This window comes from Cavia porcellus, unplaced genomic scaffold (genome assembly GCF_034190915.1).
Source record: "Cavia porcellus strain 051 isolate PalLab524CR breed Dunkin Hartley unplaced genomic scaffold, mCavPor4.1 scaffold_9, whole genome shotgun sequence".
In the NCBI taxonomy this organism is placed as follows: Eukaryota; Metazoa; Chordata; class Mammalia; order Rodentia; family Caviidae; genus Cavia; species Cavia porcellus.
Genome location: NW_026947492.1, coordinates 63291748 through 63312852, shown reverse-complemented (window position 1 = coordinate 63312852; position 21105 = coordinate 63291748). Strand labels below are relative to the sequence as shown.

The following is a 21105-nucleotide window of genomic DNA, read 5'->3' as shown; positions in this document are numbered from 1 at the left end:
TAGTTGAATTGACAATAATTCAAGTCCTTGACCTTTTGGATTAGAAGAGCAAAAACAAAACTGTCTTCTCATCCTTGAATCATGATGAATATCTTTACACTGTTGCCTGACCCCTTAAAGAGATTGATTTTCATAATACAGTGTTCCTCAGTCTGCTATGGGGTGTGTGTGTGTTTTGGTCTTTATTTCCCCTTCTACATATCCTCAGGTTCTCTTAACAAAAAGAGAGAAAAGGATTGAGTGTGTTTTCCCAACTTCTAAGAAAGATTTGCTATTTTTGTTAACGCAAACAACTTATTCCATTGTCTTTGATATAATATCCTACATTCCATGTTTCAGACTGGTTTGTGAGTCCCCCTCTTTTTTTTCTAAAAAAACTAGTATAACTAAGCAATGAGAAAATATAAAATCCCATAGTCACACATGCCTATAATCCCAGCACTCAGGAGGCTAAGGCAGGAGGTTCACATGCGAGTTCAAGGCCAGCCTGGGCTACATAGTGAGTTCAAAGCCAGTCTGAACTACATAGTGAGATTCTGTCTCACAAAAAAGAATTGTGTGTATGTGTATGTATGTATGTAACTAAATTTTCATGTTCCTTTTCCCTATGTCTTAGTAACACAGATAAATTAAGGCTGTTGCAGAAATGTTTTCTTATGTTGGAGTGTTAGTTTCAAACCCCTAGTCTGAGATCCACTTCCTGTCTGCATCAATACTGTGGTGATATTGATTCCTTAAATCTGGCTTGGTATTCATATATGCTTTTTTTTTTTTTAATGCTTCTTCCCACATCTTTACACCAGATTGAAAGGCATAAGACTTTTGGCAATTGATCGAATGAGTACTTTTTCATTGATTAAACTCCCATAGGTTGGTTTGCTCATGCTAGGCAGGTGCTTTGACACTAAGCTACATCCTAGGCCCTAGAATATGATACTTTTTAGTCCACTTTTATAATTGAAGTATAATTCAAGTTCAGTACCTTTAAGGCAGACTAATTAGTTTGCTTAGAAACAGCGTGTAGATTCAAATAACTTTTTAGATATATTGACATATAGGTAGGTAGATACACATTTATAGCCATCAGCTTGTTTCAGATATTATTGGATGAACTTCTTAATATATTAGGCTGAAATTTTTTTTGAAAAATAAAAATCAACTATAGATTTATTCAAGTTGTTAAGACTTATGCCTAGTAATATGTCTTACTGTGTCTATAGCAAACATACATACTTACCTTTGTATGTCTTTGAAACCCTACCGTGGCATTTCTCTAGAGGACACTATTGAAAGAGCTGATTTTCAAGCAAAACAAATAAAAACCACTCTTCTTATTAGAAAGCTATAGAAATGCTTTGTGGACACAGATAGCAATTATAGTTTTTTTAGATTAAATTAACTTGCTGAGAGAGCTGTATAAGTTATAAGTATCTATTTGAATTTGAACTAATTGTTTTTGTTGAGTGTCTTGATGCACATTTCACTTTACCCTCCAAGTTAAAACATACTGTATCTTTAGGGTTTTGACAGGCTTGTTTGAATAAGGAAAGTCCTTTTGAGTGGAAGACTAAAGATTTCTGTTCTGAAACCTGGCACTGTATATATTAGGTATTTATTTTACAGATATGTATGTATATAACTGTGCATTGTGCTGATACTTAGAAATAAGATCTTATCTTGAAGAGATTACATTGTAGAAAAGGTAAAGTTAAGATGACTTCTTAGCCCCTCTTAGTATATATGTGTTTCTTTTTCATATATTTCCAGTGGCCTGTTTTTTGCTTTTGTTTTATTTTTTGAGATAGGGTTTCATTATGTAGTCCAGATTGCCCTTAAACCAAAAACCTCCTGCCTCAGACTCCCCAGTGCTGCTATTATGGGTCCATCACACTCAATTTACCAGATGCTCCTTTTCCAGGAGTTTCTTCTGAACCTTATTTTTATTTTTATTTTTTCAAGCAGATTTCTTCTCGGAACTGACTTTGAAGTAACAGAAATCTTCTAATATTTATCTGAAAAAACTACACGATATCTTTTAGGGAAGTTAATTGCAATGACTTCGATACACTTTAGCCAAATCCATACACCTACGGGGGTTCCAAGAGCTTACCAAATACTTATAGTTTTATAGTAATTCCCTTTTTTCACTTACTAGTTAATATTTTGCATCAGCCATATGTTTGAAGTCTGTGTGAGGATGGAGCAAGTAAACCTTGATTGTTAGTATTCTTCCTAAGGATCTACTGGGTCCCTTAGATCTCTAATCTAGTTATTTTATGAAATCTTTGTTTTCTCTAAAAGTACATACTGTAGGTGAATATTTGTTTGTTGTTATTACTCCTTGGTTGAATTGTTGAGTAGGTGGACCCATCTTTCCCCTTCCTCTTTTCTCATCCACCTTACTCTTTCTTGTTCTTCTGTATTTCATTTGTAACACTGCAATAACAAAGCAAGTATTCAGTGAATGTCAAACTTCCCTGAGTGAATATATTTTGTGTTACATACAGTAAACCATAGCCACTGTCTTCAAGCCTTGACAATCTAGTGGTCTGCTCATATATGCAAGAAATTATAATAAGCACATGCTTAGCATGCAGAAGGTGCTGGATTCTATTGCAAACACCAAGAAAAACTTGGTGTTTAGTTAAAATTAACAAATTGGGGAACTGACTGAGTGGAAACTTTGTACTCAAAATAGAGCAGAACAGAATATTAAAAAGAGGAGGCAATTGGATAGGGAAAGAGTTTAAAGAGGGCATGGAGGGAGTCACCACAAAGAAGGCTATGGCAGCACTCTGCAGACAAAGGGCAAGTTCTGCCTGATACAGGCTCTGATGGAGGAAGGGCTCTGGGACTGATTTGAGCTGATTTATTTTGTGAGAGTCAGGGAATTGGGTAAATACATGAGCTTTGGCAAAGACTTTTGGGAGGAAGAAGCCATAGGGCTTCTGGGAAGAAGGAATTATGCATTATCATGGCACATTTTTGAACCATCACTGTGCTGATTGTGCTATCTCTCAAAAGGGGTAGGGATCTGTCAGAAACATATGGAGTGAAGTTTTCCATGAGTCTTAAAATGGAATTCTGAAAATCCCAAGGTATTTTCCCCCCTGTATTACCGTGAATAGAACCTAGGGCCTTACATATGCTAGGCAAGCATACTAAAGTATACTATCACTGAGCTACATCCACAGGTCCATCCTTTGATTTTTCAAGCATGAAAGTAGTCTGACTTCTTCTCAGTGGACTTCCCAGTAAATAGAAAAAGGTACCTTATTTACCAGGTAGTGGTGGGGGTCAGGGTATTGGTTATGAGTTTGTGTTGTACTAGGGATTGAACCTAGGATTTTGCTCACCTGAACTATACTATCTGCTTTGTGTGTGTGTGTCTGGGTATCGAATATTGATGTGTGCCACCACTGAACTAGATCCCCATCTCTTTGTTAGAGTGTCTCACTAAATTGCCAAAGCTGGCTCCAGACTTGTGTTTCTCCTGCCTTAGGCCTCTCACATACCTGGCATCCCATGCGTGGACCAACTCTGTTCATCCTTGCCTTTTGACCAGTGATTTTTAGAGTAGTTCTTGGGTATTGCTCACATGTTAAGTGGCAGTTCACCTTGGGTCTAACATCTCTATATTTCTGTAGTTGTCTATGAGAGTAATAATTCCTTTCGTAAGGATATTTGTTGAATGTGAGAGGATAACAGTATCCAATTGGATATAAAATTGAAAAAGCTAACTAATAGTGAAGCGATCAACATTTTGTTAAAACTATCTGTTGTATAACAATGTATGTGAAGTTTGGCCTGAAATGGGCTGCTTATTTAAAAATCAGAAATTGTGAAGTGACCCCATTTTGTTTTCTCATTTGGTTTTCTTCAAAATAAAAAAAAAATAGAAATTGTAAAATGATAACGTATGAGTTATAAAAAAAAGAAACTTGTAGAATTTTGTGGCTTAAAAATGTTTTATCCATTGGCTTATCCACTTGTTAATTTTTACTAGGTGAGTTTAGGACATATGTAATGAATTTGTTACTGAACCAGTTAATTTTACAATGTGCTTCTGCTTTATGAAGCATTTCCCTTTTTACCATAAACTTTTTCTTAGTTATAAAACTGCTTAATAAATGTAAATGTAACTCTTGATTCTTATAAACATAAAGAGATTATTGCCAATTCGAATCATTGCTAGCGATATTTTGTTCTTTTGGGAAATTAGAATATGCATTCCTTCTGTTTTACATCGAACTACACTAGTAGAGCTTAGCTAACCTTAGGACTGAGTCACTGAAAAGATGTTGCTAGGCTCAAAATTGTGCTAACCAGAAATTTATTTCCAAATATTTAAGAAAATGCAGTTTCTAGCGACTGGAGTTTTGGTTTGGTTTGGTTTGATTTCTTTTCTGGTGTTTTGTTGTGTGGTACTTCCTACATGACCCCACCTGCCCTGGAACTTGCTCTCTTCTTGCTTCAGCTTCCCAAGGAGTTGAGTTTACAGACTACATCACTGTGCCCCACTATATGTACCTTTAATTTTCTTCTCAGTTGCTTTTGGCTTCAACACAGTAGGTGAACAGGGTGATCCTATGTAAATTAGAAAATTCTATTTGTTATCTAAATCAGGTAAGACATAATATTTGTCTCCAAAAACCACAATTTGTTTCAGTATGGATGCTGGCTTTTGGCCCAGACCCCATGCCATAATATTACAAAAGCACAATTCCATGTATCCTTCATTTAGATCTCAAATACAGGTTTTTGGGAGCAATTACTGTGAAATCTCCTTTTCAAATCTGCTCTCTCACCTCATGATACGAGGGAAAAAATCTAATATTGCTGTACCATATTCTGAGTAAACTAAATCTGATCTAGAAGTTCTGTATTTATTTGGTATATTTTAATGCAGTTTCCCTCATTCTTTTGCTGTCTACAGACCCAGAGTCCAGAGGTGGAGCAGTTAGGGAGGGTTGTGGAACTGGACAGTGACATGGTAGATATCACCCAGGAGCCAGTTTTGGATTCCATGTTAGAAGACAGCATGCCTGAGGATCAGGAACCTGTGTCTGCCTCAACCCACATTGCATCTTCACTGGGAATTAATCCACATGTCTTACAGGTGAAATTCTAACCCATCCTTGTTACAGAAAACTAAACTGGTATTTTATTTCTTTTGCATAACAACAGGCCTCTTCCTTGATTATGCAGTTAAAACCATTAAGCATTAACTCTAATGGAAAAATACATATATATGGCAAATCTTTTGGCCTCATGTTTCCACTTAGGAAGGAAAGCTTATATTGAGAATCAAATAATAGGGCTCTTGGACATAAGTACTTCAGAATTAGAAGACTGCATTTAAATCCAAATTTTGTAATGACTATTGGCAAGTTATTTAACAATGGACTGATTTTTCTCAATAAAATACTGTGTTGACTTAGGTGGTTTTATAGGTCTGTAAGTGAAGAATGAATATTGATTTTTTTTTTTTTTTTTTTCTTTTTGTACTAGGGATCAAACTCACAATCTCATGCTTGTCAGGCAGGCTGCTAAGCTAAATCCCCAGTGAAACTTGATTTTTTTTTTTTTTGAGTTGAGGTCTCCCTATGTAGTCCAGGCTGGCCTTAACTTGGAGCAGTCCTTCTACCTCAGCCTCCCAAGGGCTGGGATTACAGGCATGCATAACCATGCCTGGCTCCACAAAACTTCTAAATACTTTTATTACATACAGTTTTTCTTAAAGCTGTCTGTACTTTCCCCAGCCTGACTTACGATTTCTTAAGTTTAGTCTGCAACTAATGTTTGAATTCAAAAGTATTCAGCAGATGTGAGCAACTGCTGTGTGCTAGGCTGTAGTGAAACATAGATAGATACAAGGCAGCGAAAAATTATATACCTTCCCCCATTAGACACATGCAGTATAATAGACTGCACATGCAGAGTGATGGACATAGCCTTGAAAAAAAGCAATTTTTTTGGTTGTTATAAACTTTGCTGGTATTTCATTTGGGGAAGACACATTCATTCTGTGGATATTGCCTTTTTAGATCATGAAAGCATCATTGCTTGCTGATGAAGAAGATGTAGATATAATGGATCAACACTTTAGTCATCTTCCTTCCAAAGGAGATACTTCTCAAGAAATCTGTTCTCCAAGACTCCCCATTTCAGCAATCCACTCATCAAAATCCCGTTCACTAGGTACCATATAAAATACTTCATTTTACAGAAAACTGTAGTGTCACCAAGTCATGCCTTTTGTTCTTTTCTAAATTGAGAAGACATCTGCAAATATCTCCTACGTCAGAAATTATATTCATAAGTATCTTTTGGGTATGGCCAGATTTTAAGAACCAGAGTTACCTTTGTTGATACAAATGTAGAAGTTGTATGAAAAACAGCATTTGTAGTTTGTTTAGTGACATATTTTTGTCTGCTTATGAATATGTATTAGATGGTAAATTCTGATTTCCTAATTTGTTGTTATATGTTATTCGGAGTATTCTGCAAATCATCCTGTATTTTTTTGTGCAGTTTTAATACAGTGTTACTGCTTTCTAGGGATAAATGTTGTTTTCCTTAAAAATTCATCAGATTTTTATTTTCCCTACACCAGATGTTGCAAACTGGATTTTAAAGCTTTTCTTTCTCTAGGGGGATTGCAAATAGACTATTGATGTCAGTGAAGAACTTAAGCAGATACTTCAAAACATTGTGAAAGCCACAAAGCTACCAGAAAGAGATACATGTTGCTTTAAAACCTAATTAAATGTCGATTTTTTGTGTTCCCTTATTATAAACTTTTTGTAAAATTCTTTTGACTGATGAAGCATCTGTGATTTTTGTTGTTCATCTCTCATTTATTGTTTATTTTTGAGATGGTGGCTCACTATATAGTTCAAGTTGGCCTTGAACTCACTATGGAACCCAGTCTGGCCTTAAACTTAGAGTGATCCTTCTACTTCAGCTTTCCAAATGCTGGATTTAAACTATGACCAATAGTATTAGACTTCAAAGATAAGATACAAAGAAATCCCCTGTATTTGCTATATTACATACTGTCATCCTCCCAACAGATCCCCAGGCCTGCATAATCAACCAAACAATACAAGCATTTAGTTGCTTTCTATACCTTGCTATCAACTCAGGCTGTCCTTGGAACCATCTAGTTGCTAATGGGAAGGAGCAAGAGGGTGTTTGATTCTCAGCCTGGGCACCATTAGGCTCACGAGAGGATGCTAACTTTCTTTCCCTGTAACTCGCATGCGACTTGCACAGCTTACCAGGAAGGCTGGCTAGTTGATTTCCAAAAAATCATTTTAAAACTGGTGGGATGTACTTTAGTTCAGAGGCCCTAGGTTCACTCCCCAGTATCAGAAAAATGTATTTTATATGTATATAAAATATGTATGTAAAATTGAATATGTATATGTTTATAAAATTAGAGGGCTGGGGATTTAGCTCAGTGGCATAAGCACCTGCCTGGCAAACATGAGGCCATGTGTTTGAACTCTGGTACCAAATTTTTTAAAAACATTAGAAAAGGGCAGTAGTAGTAAGAACTCTTCCTTAAAAATGTACATATACAATCATAAGAAGCCCCCATGTGATTTTATTCCTTAAGTCTAATATTGAGCATTAGAGAGTTCAGAACATGAGTATTTCTTAAAAGAATTACATGTAAAATTCCAGTGAGGGTATAAGCACTGATGCCAGACTTCCCTGAGTTCAGCTCCCACTCCTACCATTTAGTTGATTGGTAGATTTGGACTAGACACTTACCTGAGGTCAGTTTTCTCACATTGATTGATTGTATGGGGAATCAAACTCACTGAGTGATATCCCCAGCCCCAGTTTTCTCACTTTTAAAATGGAGATGATAGTAATGCTTACTGTGTAAAAGTTAGTAAAAGGGAAAAGATGTGCACAGATGTGTTATACAGAGTCTGCTGCGGGTAAGTGCTAAGTAATTTTTCAAAGGTAGTAGTGTTTATTAGTATCATTGATTTCCTGATTGAAAAATAGTATCTATGTTAACTGACTTGCTTCTGGCCATCCATCTTTTATTTAATTAGTCTGATGAAATACTGAATGATTTCTTCTGCCTTACTATTTTTTGTTTGTTTTTTTGGTTTTTGTACTGGGGGTCGAACTTACAACCTCACATTTGCCAGGCAAGTGCTTGTGCTGTTCAGCTAAACTCCCAGCTTGCTTTACTGATTTTTAATGAAACAATAAAGTATGTTGTTAAAAGTCTTTTTCTCCCTCATTTCAGTTGGTGGGTTACTACAATCAAAATTTACAAGCGGAGCTTTTCTTTCACCAAGTGCCTCTGTGCAAGAATGCCGAACTCCCAGAGCATCATCATTAATGAATATACCATCCACATCACCTTGGTCTGTCCCTCCACCACTGGCCACTGTGTTTACAGTGCCTAGCCCAGCCCCTGAGGTTCAGTTGAAAACAGTGGGCACACGAAGGCATCCAGGTTTAGTCCCTCTTGAAAAGTCTGTCACGTATGGCAAGGGAAATCTCTTGATGGATATGGCCCTGTTCATGGGACGCTCATTTCGGGTTGGTTGGGGCCCTAACTGGACTCTTGCTAATAGTGGAGAACGGCTTAGTGACTCTCTTGAACTGGAAAATCATCAGATTGCTGATTGTATGGAATATGGATTCCTACCCAATCCAATGGCTGTTAAATCGTGAGTTACATTCCTTGATAATTTTTGAGCAAAACAGTATGGTAGGTGAGAAAAAAACTTTATCATCAGGAAATGCAGGGTCAGGATCCTGACTTGTAATTTGCTGTATTTATTCCTAGCACATTTTCAAATAGGAGAGTTTTTTTGTTGTATTGTTTGTTTTGATTATATTTGTCTTACTGGGAATCAAACCCAGGATAGTCTATCATTGCGCTACATCCCCAGCCCTTTTTGAGACAAGTTGCATGTGTTGGCCTTGAATTTGTGATCTTTCTGCCTCGGTCTTTTGAGCAGCTGAGATTACAGGTATGCACCAGAATATCCAGCAAATCCTTTTAATATCTATAAGTTTAGTTTCATTACTTTTGATAAGTGTTTATGAAAAAGACATCTCACAATCTCTTGGCCTTTGGGGTTTTATAATATCCAGATGCATGGTGCAACCAATTAAAGGCTAACTACATTGATTTTCTTGGTTGTTATTACCTGGCCTAATAATAAAAGACCTTTGACTTCTGAATGCCTGGATCAGATTATCTGTTTACTCCTTGTACAGTGGATAAACTCAGTGTGCTTAGGAAACAAAATGTTTTTGTTTTTAACTTGAGAATGGGTTTATTGTGTGTGTGTATGTTGTGTGTGCAAATACATTTTAGTGATTGTACAAAAATGCTGATTTTTGTAGAGTTAATGTTTAATCTCTTGTCTGCCTGCCTGCCTTAGTGCATGCATGGATGTGTGTGTTTGTGATACAAGGATTTGAACTCAGGGTCTTTGCATCAAGTTATATCCCAAGCCCTTTTTATTTTGAGACAAGGGGTGTTGCCAAGTTGTCCAGAGCAGGTTCAAACATGCGACCTTCTGCCTCTGTATTTTCTGTAATGAAATACATGAAGTTTACATTCACCTTAGGGAATGAGTACAGGATGTAGCAAATCTTGATGATCTTTATTCCTCTTTGCTCCTCACCCACATAATAACATTAATTATAAAAATGAATGAGATTCTCTGTGACATTTCTATGCATTAACACATTTTGTTATGCATTGATCATACCAAAATTTCTTTTAAAATCACTGAAATATTTTGCATCCCATTTGTTTAAAAAAAAGGCTTGATTATAAGGAAATCTTAGCTTCTGTCTTTTATTCATTTTCTGTCTTGTTTCTTACTTGCCATTCCTTGTAGCCTAACTGAGTCCCCATTCAAAGTTCACCTGGAAAAACTCAATTTAAGACAAAGGAAGCTGGATGAAGATCTGCAGTTATTTCAGACACCTTTGGAGCTGAAATTAAAACATAGCACTGTCAATGTTGATGAAATGTGTCCTTTCATCACCCCCAATGTGGGAGTTGCTGTCATTCATGACTATGTACACTGGGTAAAGGAAGTATCCAGAGATTTATTAGAAGCACAGAGTAAGTACACACTATGTTTCTGATTTTTAATATCCCAGGAATAGGACTAGTAATGTGTTTCTAGGAGGATCTATTTCCTTTCGCGAATCTTATGTTCCTGAGCTTATGCAGAACTCACATAAAAAAAAATTGTTAGCATTTACAGTTTTGTGTTTGTTACTCTTTGATGTTTTCGAGAGTCTTGCTGTGTATTTCAAGCTGGGCTTGAGGAGATTATGTAGCTCAGGACTGCCTCAAACATGTAGCAATCTTCTTGCCTCAGCCTTCTAAATCCTTGGATTATATGAATATGTCACCACCCCTAGTTTATCATTTACAATTTTTATCTTTGTAATACATACATTTTTCCTCAAAGAACTGCAGCCAATACTGGATCATGAAATTCTATGCCTACTTTTATTTGAAACAGTAGAAAAGTTATATTTCATTATATTCACCTTTACTGACTATAATGCCCTGTTCATTGTCTCCTCTTTTCAAACATGTAAGTTATCTTCCCAAAAGGTAAATAGCTTAAAAGGAGTAACAGTGGTTTGTTTTGTTTTGTTTTTAAGAGGCAGTAGACCATTCTGATTTAGAAAATGGAATTGGTCTTTTTACCTATATTACAATCCTGACTCTGTCTGCTATGTAATACTTGTAACTTTGGGCAAGTCACCTAAGTCTCTGTAGATCATTTTTTTTCCAGCTATAGAATGAAGTTAACCATTATATAGTTAATGTTGTGTGGATTAAAGTTGGCTTGCTTAAAGTACTTTGAACAATGCACTTTATATATAAAGCATTTTGTAGACAGATTTTAATCAAATTAAAGGATCTTTATCATCTGAAATGAGTAAGATAGAGACAGTTTCCAGGTAACAAATTTGGGTGGATATTTATGTTGTTCATTAATTTACGATTTTTTTTTTTAACGCTACAATTACAGTAGTGCAATTCTGGAATTGTAAGTTTTTGTGTTATAGCATTGCTTTTTCTGTCCTTTCCCTAGTTGTGAAGCCTTGGAGCTTGACATGGACATTATGTGAAGCCCTGTGGGGCCACCTGAAAGATCTTGACAGCCAACCGGGTGAGCCCAGTGCATACACTCAGATTCTGGAGCGAAGGAGAGCTTTCTCCCACTGGCTATCCAATAGTACTACAGCTCTAATTGAAGAGGAAGTCTCGACCCGAAAAGACAATCCCATAGAGGCTGTCTTCAGCTACCTCACAGGCAATAGGATCAGTGCAGCCTGCTCTCTGGCACAGCAGTCAGGTAGGGAATATGGTCCTTCTCTGTGCCTCTGCCTGTTTCCTCTCATTGTCCACTGCCCCACTCCAAGTTGTGAATTTGCCTTGTGTTCTCTCTCTTTTTTTTTTTTTTTTTTTTTCATTTTTATCGGGACCAGGGATCGAACTCACAACCGCATGCTTGCAAAGCAGGTGCTTATGCCGCTGAGCTAAATCCCCAGCACCTTTGCCTTGTGTTCTAACCTATATATTAAGCGTGGACTTTGCAGGAAAATTGCTTTTTTCTCTAGAAGAGGACATGTCTTGTTAAGTCACCATCTATCTAGAACCTAACTTATTGTATTTACTGAATTAAAATCATTTTTTTAAAATTTTATTTAAGGAGAAAAAAAAAGGGTACAAGTTATACAGAATTTCAGAAAAAATAAACAGTAGGAAATCACTAGTTAATAGATTACATATTGTCATCTTAGAAATAGTTGTTCAAGTTATAAAATTGAAGCATATAAAATGGACAAACAGTGAGAAAATTAAAATCATTTTAATTATGTTACAGATATATAGAAATCACCATCATCCAATCCTATGACTGCAATTTGGTGCAAACATTTCAGTGTGCATTTTGTACTTGGAAGGTTTTCTTCATAGTTTATGTAGTATATACATAGATTTAAGATATACCCAGGGCAAGGTATATCCAAAGACAGTTTGTTGTTGGTATTCTGTTCTTTTTATGTGTCATTATAAATGTTGAACAATATAGATACATTTAAGCAGAATCTTTGATGCATAAATGTACCATATTAGGAAATTCCTTTCTTGACATTAATTTGTTTTGAAAGTTTTTTTTTCTGTCAATAGTATTCAGAATATCTTAAATGTAAGTTTTTGTATCAGTTTGATGGAGACCTAAGAATTCGGTTGGGCTGGGCATGATGGCTCACATCTGTAATCCTAGCACTTGGGAGGCTGAGGCAGGAAGATCATTATGAGTTCAAGGTCAGCCTGAACTGCATAGATGGACCCTGTCTCAAAAAGACAAAAAAAAAAAAAAAAAAAAAAAAGAAAGAAAGAAAGAAAAGAATTGGGTTGGAAGGAATTTGATGGAGACTTAAGAATTAGGTTAAAATGACCTCGCCTCAGGGTACTGCCTTCTGTCTTCTGCTGAGGAACTTTGTCCCTTTACATTGACCTTGGAAGCATGCAGGAAAAGCCTCTATCTTGGGAAGGACAGTGCATTAATTTTCTGAGCAAGTGGATCGGGTTGCTGGGGTAGAGACTGAGAGCTACAAGTTAGGTTATTGTACCCCCATCTTCCTATGGGGATAGAATTCAGAGGGCTAAGAAGATACGGTGATCTTATCTCCTGGCTCTTTGGGAGGAGTGGGTAGGGTATCATCAGAAAAGGTAGTCTTAGAAAAAGCAGTACATAATGTAAGCTGGCTCCTCAGTCCCACCACTTACCTGTCATATTCTGAAACTGTTCTATTTTCCTCGCTCTGAGATCTTAGGTTGGCTGGCCCTGGAGTATATAATAACTATAGCCCTTGCCTAGATAGAACTTCTTCCAGACCTGCTGCACACATGCACTGTCTGAGCAAGACTAGGTTGATGGGGAGGAGGCAGAATGGGCCAATCTTTTCTGGAGGCTTTGTGCTTTCTGTATTCACATCTTTACTTATGCCAAGGATCATGCACATATTTTGCCCTTTCTGTCTTTTAAATTCAAGGCCAGCTCACATGCTACCTGTTTTGTCCGTGATTCACCATCCCATATAGCTTCACTTCACTGTACACCTGCAGAAACTGTTAGTGGTCCTATTCCGGAGATGAATCCTACGTTGCTACCTGCTGCTATCTAGCATCTCCCACTCCCTGAAGCTCTCCCTGAAGGTAGGAACAGGCCATATTCTTTTTAGTTACTCTGCTTGACCCAGAGTAGACTGACTAAACTCCCAACAAAGGCCATATTCCTGTAGAAGCTGATCTCTCTGCTATAGATGGGACTGGAATTCACTGTAGAGACATAGAGACCTAATGTAGAAGGTAAAGGTGAGATGGTGGTAAGATCCAAAAAAGAAAGAGAATAAGAAGAGGCAGGTAGAGCATTGTGTTTTGGTGAGAAAGAACATGGACCAAAGGTATAAAGGCCTTCCAGAGAAGGGAGAAATTAACAAAATGCCTCTAGAGAGGAGAGAGAGAGGACAAGGATGACATTGGAGGAGACTGCAGTGGACAAGAGGAAGACCTTCAAGGCAAGATAGTTCTGTAGAAAATCTAGAAATTTAAGTACTGATGCTGGGAATGATGGTGCATGCCTGTAATCCCAACAGCTGTAAGGCTGAGGCAGGAGGATGGTCACAGGTTCAAGGCTAGCCTGAACTACATAGTGAGACCTTGTCTCAAGAAACCAAAAAAAGAGGGCTGGGGATATAGCTCAGCAGCACGGCACCTGTCTGGCAAGCATAAGATTGTGATTTCAATTCCTGGTACCAAAAAAAGAAAGAAAGAAATTTACTTTCTGGATTGAGACATTAACTTTCATTTTATTTATATTTTTGTCTTTTTGAGACAGGGACTCGCTACATGGTTCAGGCTGGCCTTAGGTTCATTTTGTAGCCCAGGCTGGTCTGGAACTTGTGATGATCTACCTGCCTCAGCCTCCCAAGTGCTTGGATTCCAAGTGTGCACCACCATACTGCCTCATTAACTTTTTAAGAGAATTTTCCATATGTATATTTTTGAGTTTTTTTAAGTTCCACCTCCATAATAATGCATTCAGCAAGTGCTTAATGAGTATCTTGATGCAAATCTTGATTTAAAAGAATACATAAAACAACATAGTTCAGCTTCATCTGTGTATAATAAGATCTTTGATCTGACCTTGTTTATTGAGACCTAATTCATCTAAACCCAACTAATTCTAGCCACTTACTGAGTTTATTTTGGAGCACTCAACTGATTTTGAGATTATAAGAAACAAATCATACAAAAAGCTAGAATCAACAACTTATTTATAAATGCCTGGTTATACTGCATTATCACTGCACAGTTATCTCAGTCCCTTTTATGATCTTTATACATTTGTATAGTGTGATTTTATCTTTGGGAGAGATGCTCTATAAATTTAGAAAGATTACAAATCGTTAAGTTACTGTTGAACTGAGGATTTAGCTCAGTGGCATAAGCACCTGCCTTACAAGCGTGCAGTCGTGAATTCAAATTCCGGTACCAAAAAAGAAAAGTTAATGTTGTTCCCTTCAGCATGCCTACCATCTAGTGGGAAGAGATTTTAAAAAGTGTAAGTCAGGTCCTTAGACTTACTCATAAATTCTATTTTTCTTCTGTGTTTCTTCTTTCTTTCTTTCTTTTTTAATATTGAGAGTTGAATTCAGGACCTCATACTTGCCAGGAGATGCTATGCCACTGGGCTGAATGTCCAGCCAGTACAGACTTTTCTTTTTCTTCTTCTTCTTCTTTTTTTTTCTCCTCTCTTTTTTTCTTTGTACCAGAAATCTAACTCAGGACTTTATGCTTGCCAGGCAGGTACTGTGTCACTGAGCTATATCCCCAGCCCTTCTACTTTTCTTCTTCTTCTTTTTTTTTGGGGGGGGAGGTACCAGGGATCGAACTCACGACCTCGCACTTGCCAGGCAGGCGCTGAGTTAAATCCCCAGGCCCTACTTTTCTTCTGATGCTAAGATTAAATCTTTGGCAAGGCATTGACTTTCAGGCTGCTAAAAACTTTGGCTTTTTACTCCCACTATTAGTAAGTGATAAAACAACTAGAAAGAAACTCAAGAACATAGAAAATTTAGAGTTGGGTATGGTGGCCTCAACATGTAATTCTAGCATGCAAGAGGTTGAGGCAAAAGGATTAGGAATCCAAGGCTAGCCTGGACTACATCTTCAGACACTGTCTTTAAAAAAAAGGAAAAAAAGGTAAGGGAGGTTAGTTTATTCAACTTAACTTTGAAATGTGTCAAACATGGATTCATAGAATAAATAATATGTGATTAAAAATAATAAAATGTTTTATACACTATGAAAAATTTACCATCTCAAAAGCGGGGCGGAGAGTTAGAACTGACACACGGAATGGACACCATGGTAAGCATATCTCTTAGTGTGGCAACCACTGCCATGAGTATGCTTAGGCTTGAGTATAGGTTTGCCTCTAGTATTTTCCGCTTTGTAAAAGATGATCTGGTTGGATCCCAGTGAGACCAATCAAATCGCCAGTGCCAAATCCTCTCAGCTGATTTAGAAGCTGATCAGAAATGATCTGATGCACAACTCTATGACTGTCTAGTACTGGGATCAATGCCAAGAAAATACCCTGGGTCACCAGAAGGGTAGGGATATGGCATAGGTAAGCAAAAGGATATAATTGGTGCTCAGATGACAAAAGATACCCTGGGTGAGGAAGAGGCAGATTCCACACAGACTGCTCAGGAGCTGCTGTGAATCTAAGAAGATTGACTACTATGTGTATCAGTCTGCACCTGACAGTGGAGGGAAATGTGTTCAGGACAACTAATTCTCGTGGAACATATCTGCAAGCTAAAGGCAGGCAAAGCCTGCAAGGAGCTGTGGCTAAGTAGGCTAATGCCTTCAGGTCTAAGACCGAGGAAGCAAGACCATGAGGAGTAACTGCAGACCTCCAAAAACAAGAGGGGAAGATCATTAAAATTGTTCAAAGGGCCCCAGGATTTAGCTCTACACTGTAAGTGCTTGCCTCGCAAGCATAAGGTTGTGAGTTTGATCCCTGGTACCAAAAAAAAAAAAAAAAAAACAAAACTGCTCAAAAAGGAAGACTGAGAAATAAAGCTCTCCTCTAATGTCTATATATGGTGGCTTGTGTGATTATATACATGAATCATTGAAATAAAACATGCTTTTATCCATTACAAAAAGAAAAAGTGGAGTATGGTGGTACATGGCTGGAATCCCAGTACTGAGTTTGAGGCCAGCCTGGGCTACATAGTAAATTCAAGGTCAGCCTGAACTGCATACTGAGACCCTATCCCAATAAGGAAAGAAAAAGTACTGGGACTAATAAAGTAGTTTGTCAGGATCTTAGGACTTAAAATCAATATACAGAGTTCAGTTGTGTTTCTGTATATTAGTGACAGACTATGCAAAAATGAAATTAAGGAAAAGAATAAGAGATATATAAAACAAAACATGTATATTAAAAACTGCAAAACTTTGCTGGGAGACAAAGATCAAAATAACTGAAGAGATAGTCCAGGTTCATACAATGAGTGTTTCTCAGCTATAATACTCTATACAATACAATACTCTATACTTATCCAAAGAATACTGATAATTGTTGTGGGGGCTGGCCTTAGGCATTTTTGCTATTTGGTAGTGTGTCTATTCTTTATCCCTTGTTTTAACAATCAAAAATGTTTGTAGGCATCGCCAGGTTTCTCCTGAGGGACATACCACTCTAGTTAAAAAACACCAATTGAAAGCCTTACTAATAAGATGTCTGTTCTTCTCAAATTAATATATACATTTGAAATAAGCATTAGCCAAATCTCTAACAACTGTTCTGACAGAAATTGAAAACTGATCCTTATTTGGACATGTGTAGAATTTTATTTGGCGAAGTTGACTCAGAGTATTCAAAACTTGCTTATTTCAAACATATAAAGCTACAGTAATCAAGGAAATTAGATGAACACATAGATCAATAAAGTAGGAAATGAGAATCCAAATACCCTTTTCAACTTATAAAGTGTTTTGTTTTGTTTTGTTTTGTTTTGTTTTGTTTTACAAAGGTACTAGGACATTTTAAATGTGGGAAGCATATGGAGCTGGGGATTTAGCTCAGCGACATAAGCGCCTGCCTTGCAAGCAGGCAGTCGTGAGTTTGATCCCTGGTACCGATAAAAACGAAAAAAGACCAAAAAAAAAAAAAAAATTGTGGGAAGCATAATTTTTTCAACATACTGTGATATTTGGAGATTCACATGCCAAAAATTGATTAGATATCATACACAGAAAGTTACTTGAGCTGAGCACAGTGGTGTAGTCCTTTTAAGGCTGAGGCAGGTGGATTGTAAGTTCAAGTTCTGCCTGGGCAACTTAATGAAAATGTCTCAAAATACAGAACTAAAAAGGACTGGGTAGAGCGCCCTCAGTTCATTTCCCAGGTTACCCCCCTCAGTTGAAGATTGCCCTAGAATTCTGTGATTGTTTAGTATGTTTTCTGCTAAGTGAGAAAATCTGTAGAAAATAAAAATTTAACAAAAGCTAATAACTCATATGACATGACCTTAATAAGTGATTTTACCAAGCTGTGACTAAATCAGTTTCTGTTAACTCTCTCTGTGACCAGTATGTTTATATCTGTTGATTAGCAAATATTCTTTGAGGTTATATCAACAAAGAAATAAGTCTTTTTCCCTTCTATAAGTCACCTATAATACTAGCAGCTTGTGGTCAAGTGGGCTTTAATACAGTACTTACAGTATGAACTGTATTCCACTAGTTTTCTGACTCACTGCATACAGTTAATGAGACACCTTACCCTAACAACACATTTCCAGAAGGGTTCCCAGTACAGAATTTCTTTCATATAAGCCACTTTTTAATTTGTAAGGAAGTGCTTTGAAATGAGAGTTGTATCTTCTAGAATGTTGAAAACTAAGCACTGGCCCATACAGAAACAAAAAGACTTGGATTTTAGGAGGTTTAAACAAACAATTTTTACGTAAGTCACATTTTACCAAATAGAAATTTGCAGTCTAGTTAATTAGAAAGTTTATACTGCTGTAGCCATTTTCACTGGGGGTACAGGACTCAACTCAGGACCTTGTGCTTGCTAGTCAGGCACTATGCCACTGAGCTACATCCCTGGCCCTGCAATAGCCTTTTGTACTTGGGGAAAAAAAAATTGAAATTATGGGGCCTTGGAAATGAAAAACTCCCCATTTACCTTATGCAAAATACACGTTTCTTTTTTTAGGTTGTAGTTTCTCATTTCTTTGTTAGGATGTCATGCGTTCTAGTTGGCATGTTTTCTATTGTGTCATCTCATATTTCACTACATATCTTTGAATCAGGGACCAAGGATTTAGCTCAGTGGTAGAAGTGGAAGGCCCTGAGTTTGATCCTCAGCACCAAAGATTTAAACCTTTGAATCAGGTGATTTTTTTTTCCCCCTCCATTTTATAGATGGAGTGCTTTGCCTAGGCACCTGAATAGTAAAAGTAGATCTGCAGGGCTGGGGATTTAGCTCAGCAGGTATAAGTGCCTGCTTTGCAAGCACACGGTCGTGAGTTCGATCCCCGGTACCAATTAAACAAAAAAGGTAGATCTGCATATGTTGTGCAGTCCATATGTAATTTAGTTTAAATTACTTCTGCAGATTTTCTACTAAAGCAGAAAGTGGTTTTTGATGAGTATTTTGGCATTACTGCAGCAATCAGTTACAGGTGTTAAGTACTCCCTCCTTCAGAGCCGGAAGAAAAAAGAATGATTAAGTGTATCACCGAGCCCATAAACTTTTAGTAATCGCCAGAGAATTTCTGTTGCTCTTACAGGTGATCATCGTCTTGCCCTCCTTTTATCTCAGTTGGTGGGGAGCCATTCGCTCCAGAATCTTCTTTCCATGCAGCTTGCAGATTGGCATCATCTGCAGGCTGACTGCTTCATCCAGAAGGAGAGATTGCGTGTCTATGCCCTGCTGGCTGGAAAACCGGTATTGCCCCCTTTTACTATAATGTCACATCAGTTCTTTCATAAATTCAAAGCTGCTTGAGCTTGAGGCCATACCTTTATAAGTTGTACATTATTACATGTACCCATGCTATCTTTTTAACTTCAGTGAAAATATTTTCAAATTTCAAAAGCAGATACCATGTGCGTATTTTGTGGTTTTGTTTTCAAAGTTATAATAGGCATGATGTCTGTAATCCTAGAACTCAGTAAAGCTGAGGAAGGAAAATCACTAACCAAAGCCTTATCTGATCGGTCTAATTACTTAGTGAGAGACTGTCTCAAAATTTTAACTTTACTTTTTTTTGAGACAAGGTCCTGTTATGTGTCATAGGCTGACCTTGAACTCCTAGTAATCCTCCTGCCTCAGCTTCCCAAGTAATGGGACTACAGAGTGTGCTATCATGGCCAGTATAAAATTGTTTTCAAAGGATTAGAGATGTAGCCCCAGTACCAAATTTTTTTTCCTAGTTACTCATATTTACATTGGTAAACAATGCAAATAATTTAAATCACTTCAATATCAAAGAATTTATTAAAAATTTTGCAAGGTAGTACCTATAGGCAATAAGACCTTTTTTTTGTTTTTGTTTTTTGGGGTTTTTTTTTGTCTTTTTCCTTTTTATCGGTAACGGGGATCGAACTCACAACTGCCTGCTTTCAATGCAGGCATTTATGCCGCTGAGCTAAACCCCCAGCCCCAAGACCTTTGTACTATCATTGTAGGGTACTGATGTCGTCTGCGTCCCCTCTCTCCCCACTACAGACTATTCAGGCACTATGGATATTGGATAATATAATATCCAGTTGATTAGTGCTGCCATGTACATAGATCATTTAAAATGTTACTTAATAAGTGAATAAATTGCACATAGAGGCAGTAACAAGGTAGAATAGAGCAAGAATGATGATTTTGTATCTTGCAGGTATGGCAGATCTCAAAGCAGATGCAAATTAATGTGTGCGCCCAGCTAGATTGGAAGCGCTCCCTTGCTGTCCATCTTTGGTATTTACTTCCACCAACGGCTTCCATTTCCAGGGCACTCAGCAAGTATGAAGAAGCATTTCAGGTATGTGTGCCCAGTACAGCCCATCAAAAATCTAATGGTATTTTTCCTAGAAAAGTCCTGCAGAGAAAAACTCACCAATCATATTTTATAAGAAGTACTGTTTAAGGCCCCTTTTGAAAATACCATAAAACTGAAATCCAGGAAATCTGATAAGAAACTTCATTATTTATTCCTGTCTCTGGACTTTTAACTTGTACAAGTACCTACTTTCATTTTATTTTACTTAAAACAATGAATTTCCCTGTTAATTTTCTGGCTACTGTTTTCTTGCCTATAAATCAATGAAGTTTTCTTCTAATATTCCCTTATTCCTTTGAGAATTCTTTGATACAACAGCCTGACTTCAAGCATGGTTTTTGCCTATAATTTACAGTGAAATTTGCCTCTAAATATCATACTTTGTATTGCTTGTCAATGTTGATGTTAAAATAGTACTTTTTTCTATACTACTGTTTTTTTTTTAATTAAAGAGAAAAAGGGGAAAAAAAGGCTACAAGTAATACAAAATTTAAAAAATAAGCAGTAAGAAATCACTAGTTAATAGATTACATATTCTCATCTTAAAAATATTTGTTCAAGTTACATTATTGAAGCATATAAAATGGACTTTATAAAAAATAAAAATTGAGAGTGCAAACAGTTTTGTTCCATGATCCAAAAAACACTCAGTAATATGGTTATCTGTCTTATACACTTAAACATATATGCACTTTTATGATGAGCACTTTTACAATGACAATTACACATTTTGGGTTTTATTACTCCCACAGTTCTTATTACTTTTTTTGAAGAGAGTAAAACCAAATGCGACATATCAGAACAGAGTCAGTCAAATCAAAAGGAAGGACATAATTATGTAAAAACAAAATATAAGGTGATCAACAATGGTTGATCACCTTGCTATTTTAAGAAGAATTGGCAGTTATAGTACAATTGAACTAAACAGTAAAG

General features: G+C 36.9%; 1 protein-coding gene across 9 annotated transcripts in view; it reads left to right on the top strand.

Moving 5' to 3' along the window:
• The window catches only part of Nup98 (nucleoporin 98 and 96 precursor), a 110487-nt gene that overhangs the window by 72590 nt on the left and 16792 nt on the right, over nt 1-21105 (top strand). For 7 of the 9 annotated variants that reach the window (XM_063256594.1, XM_063256596.1, XM_063256593.1 and 4 more), the window contains 7 exons: nt 4937-5119; nt 6048-6201; nt 8276-8705; nt 9894-10123; nt 11115-11378; nt 18910-19067; nt 20011-20154. In XM_063256594.1, coding sequence (XP_063112664.1) covers nt 4937-5119; nt 6048-6201; nt 8276-8705; nt 9894-10123; nt 11115-11378; nt 18910-19067; nt 20011-20154 — 1563 coding nt within the window. Of the gene's footprint in view, nt 1-4936; nt 5120-6047; nt 6202-8275; nt 8710-9893; nt 10124-11114; nt 11379-13083; nt 13247-18909; nt 19068-20010; nt 20155-21105 lie in introns of those variants that run through there. The other 2 variants (XR_010049855.1, XM_063256599.1) reach the window with 2 other exon arrangements.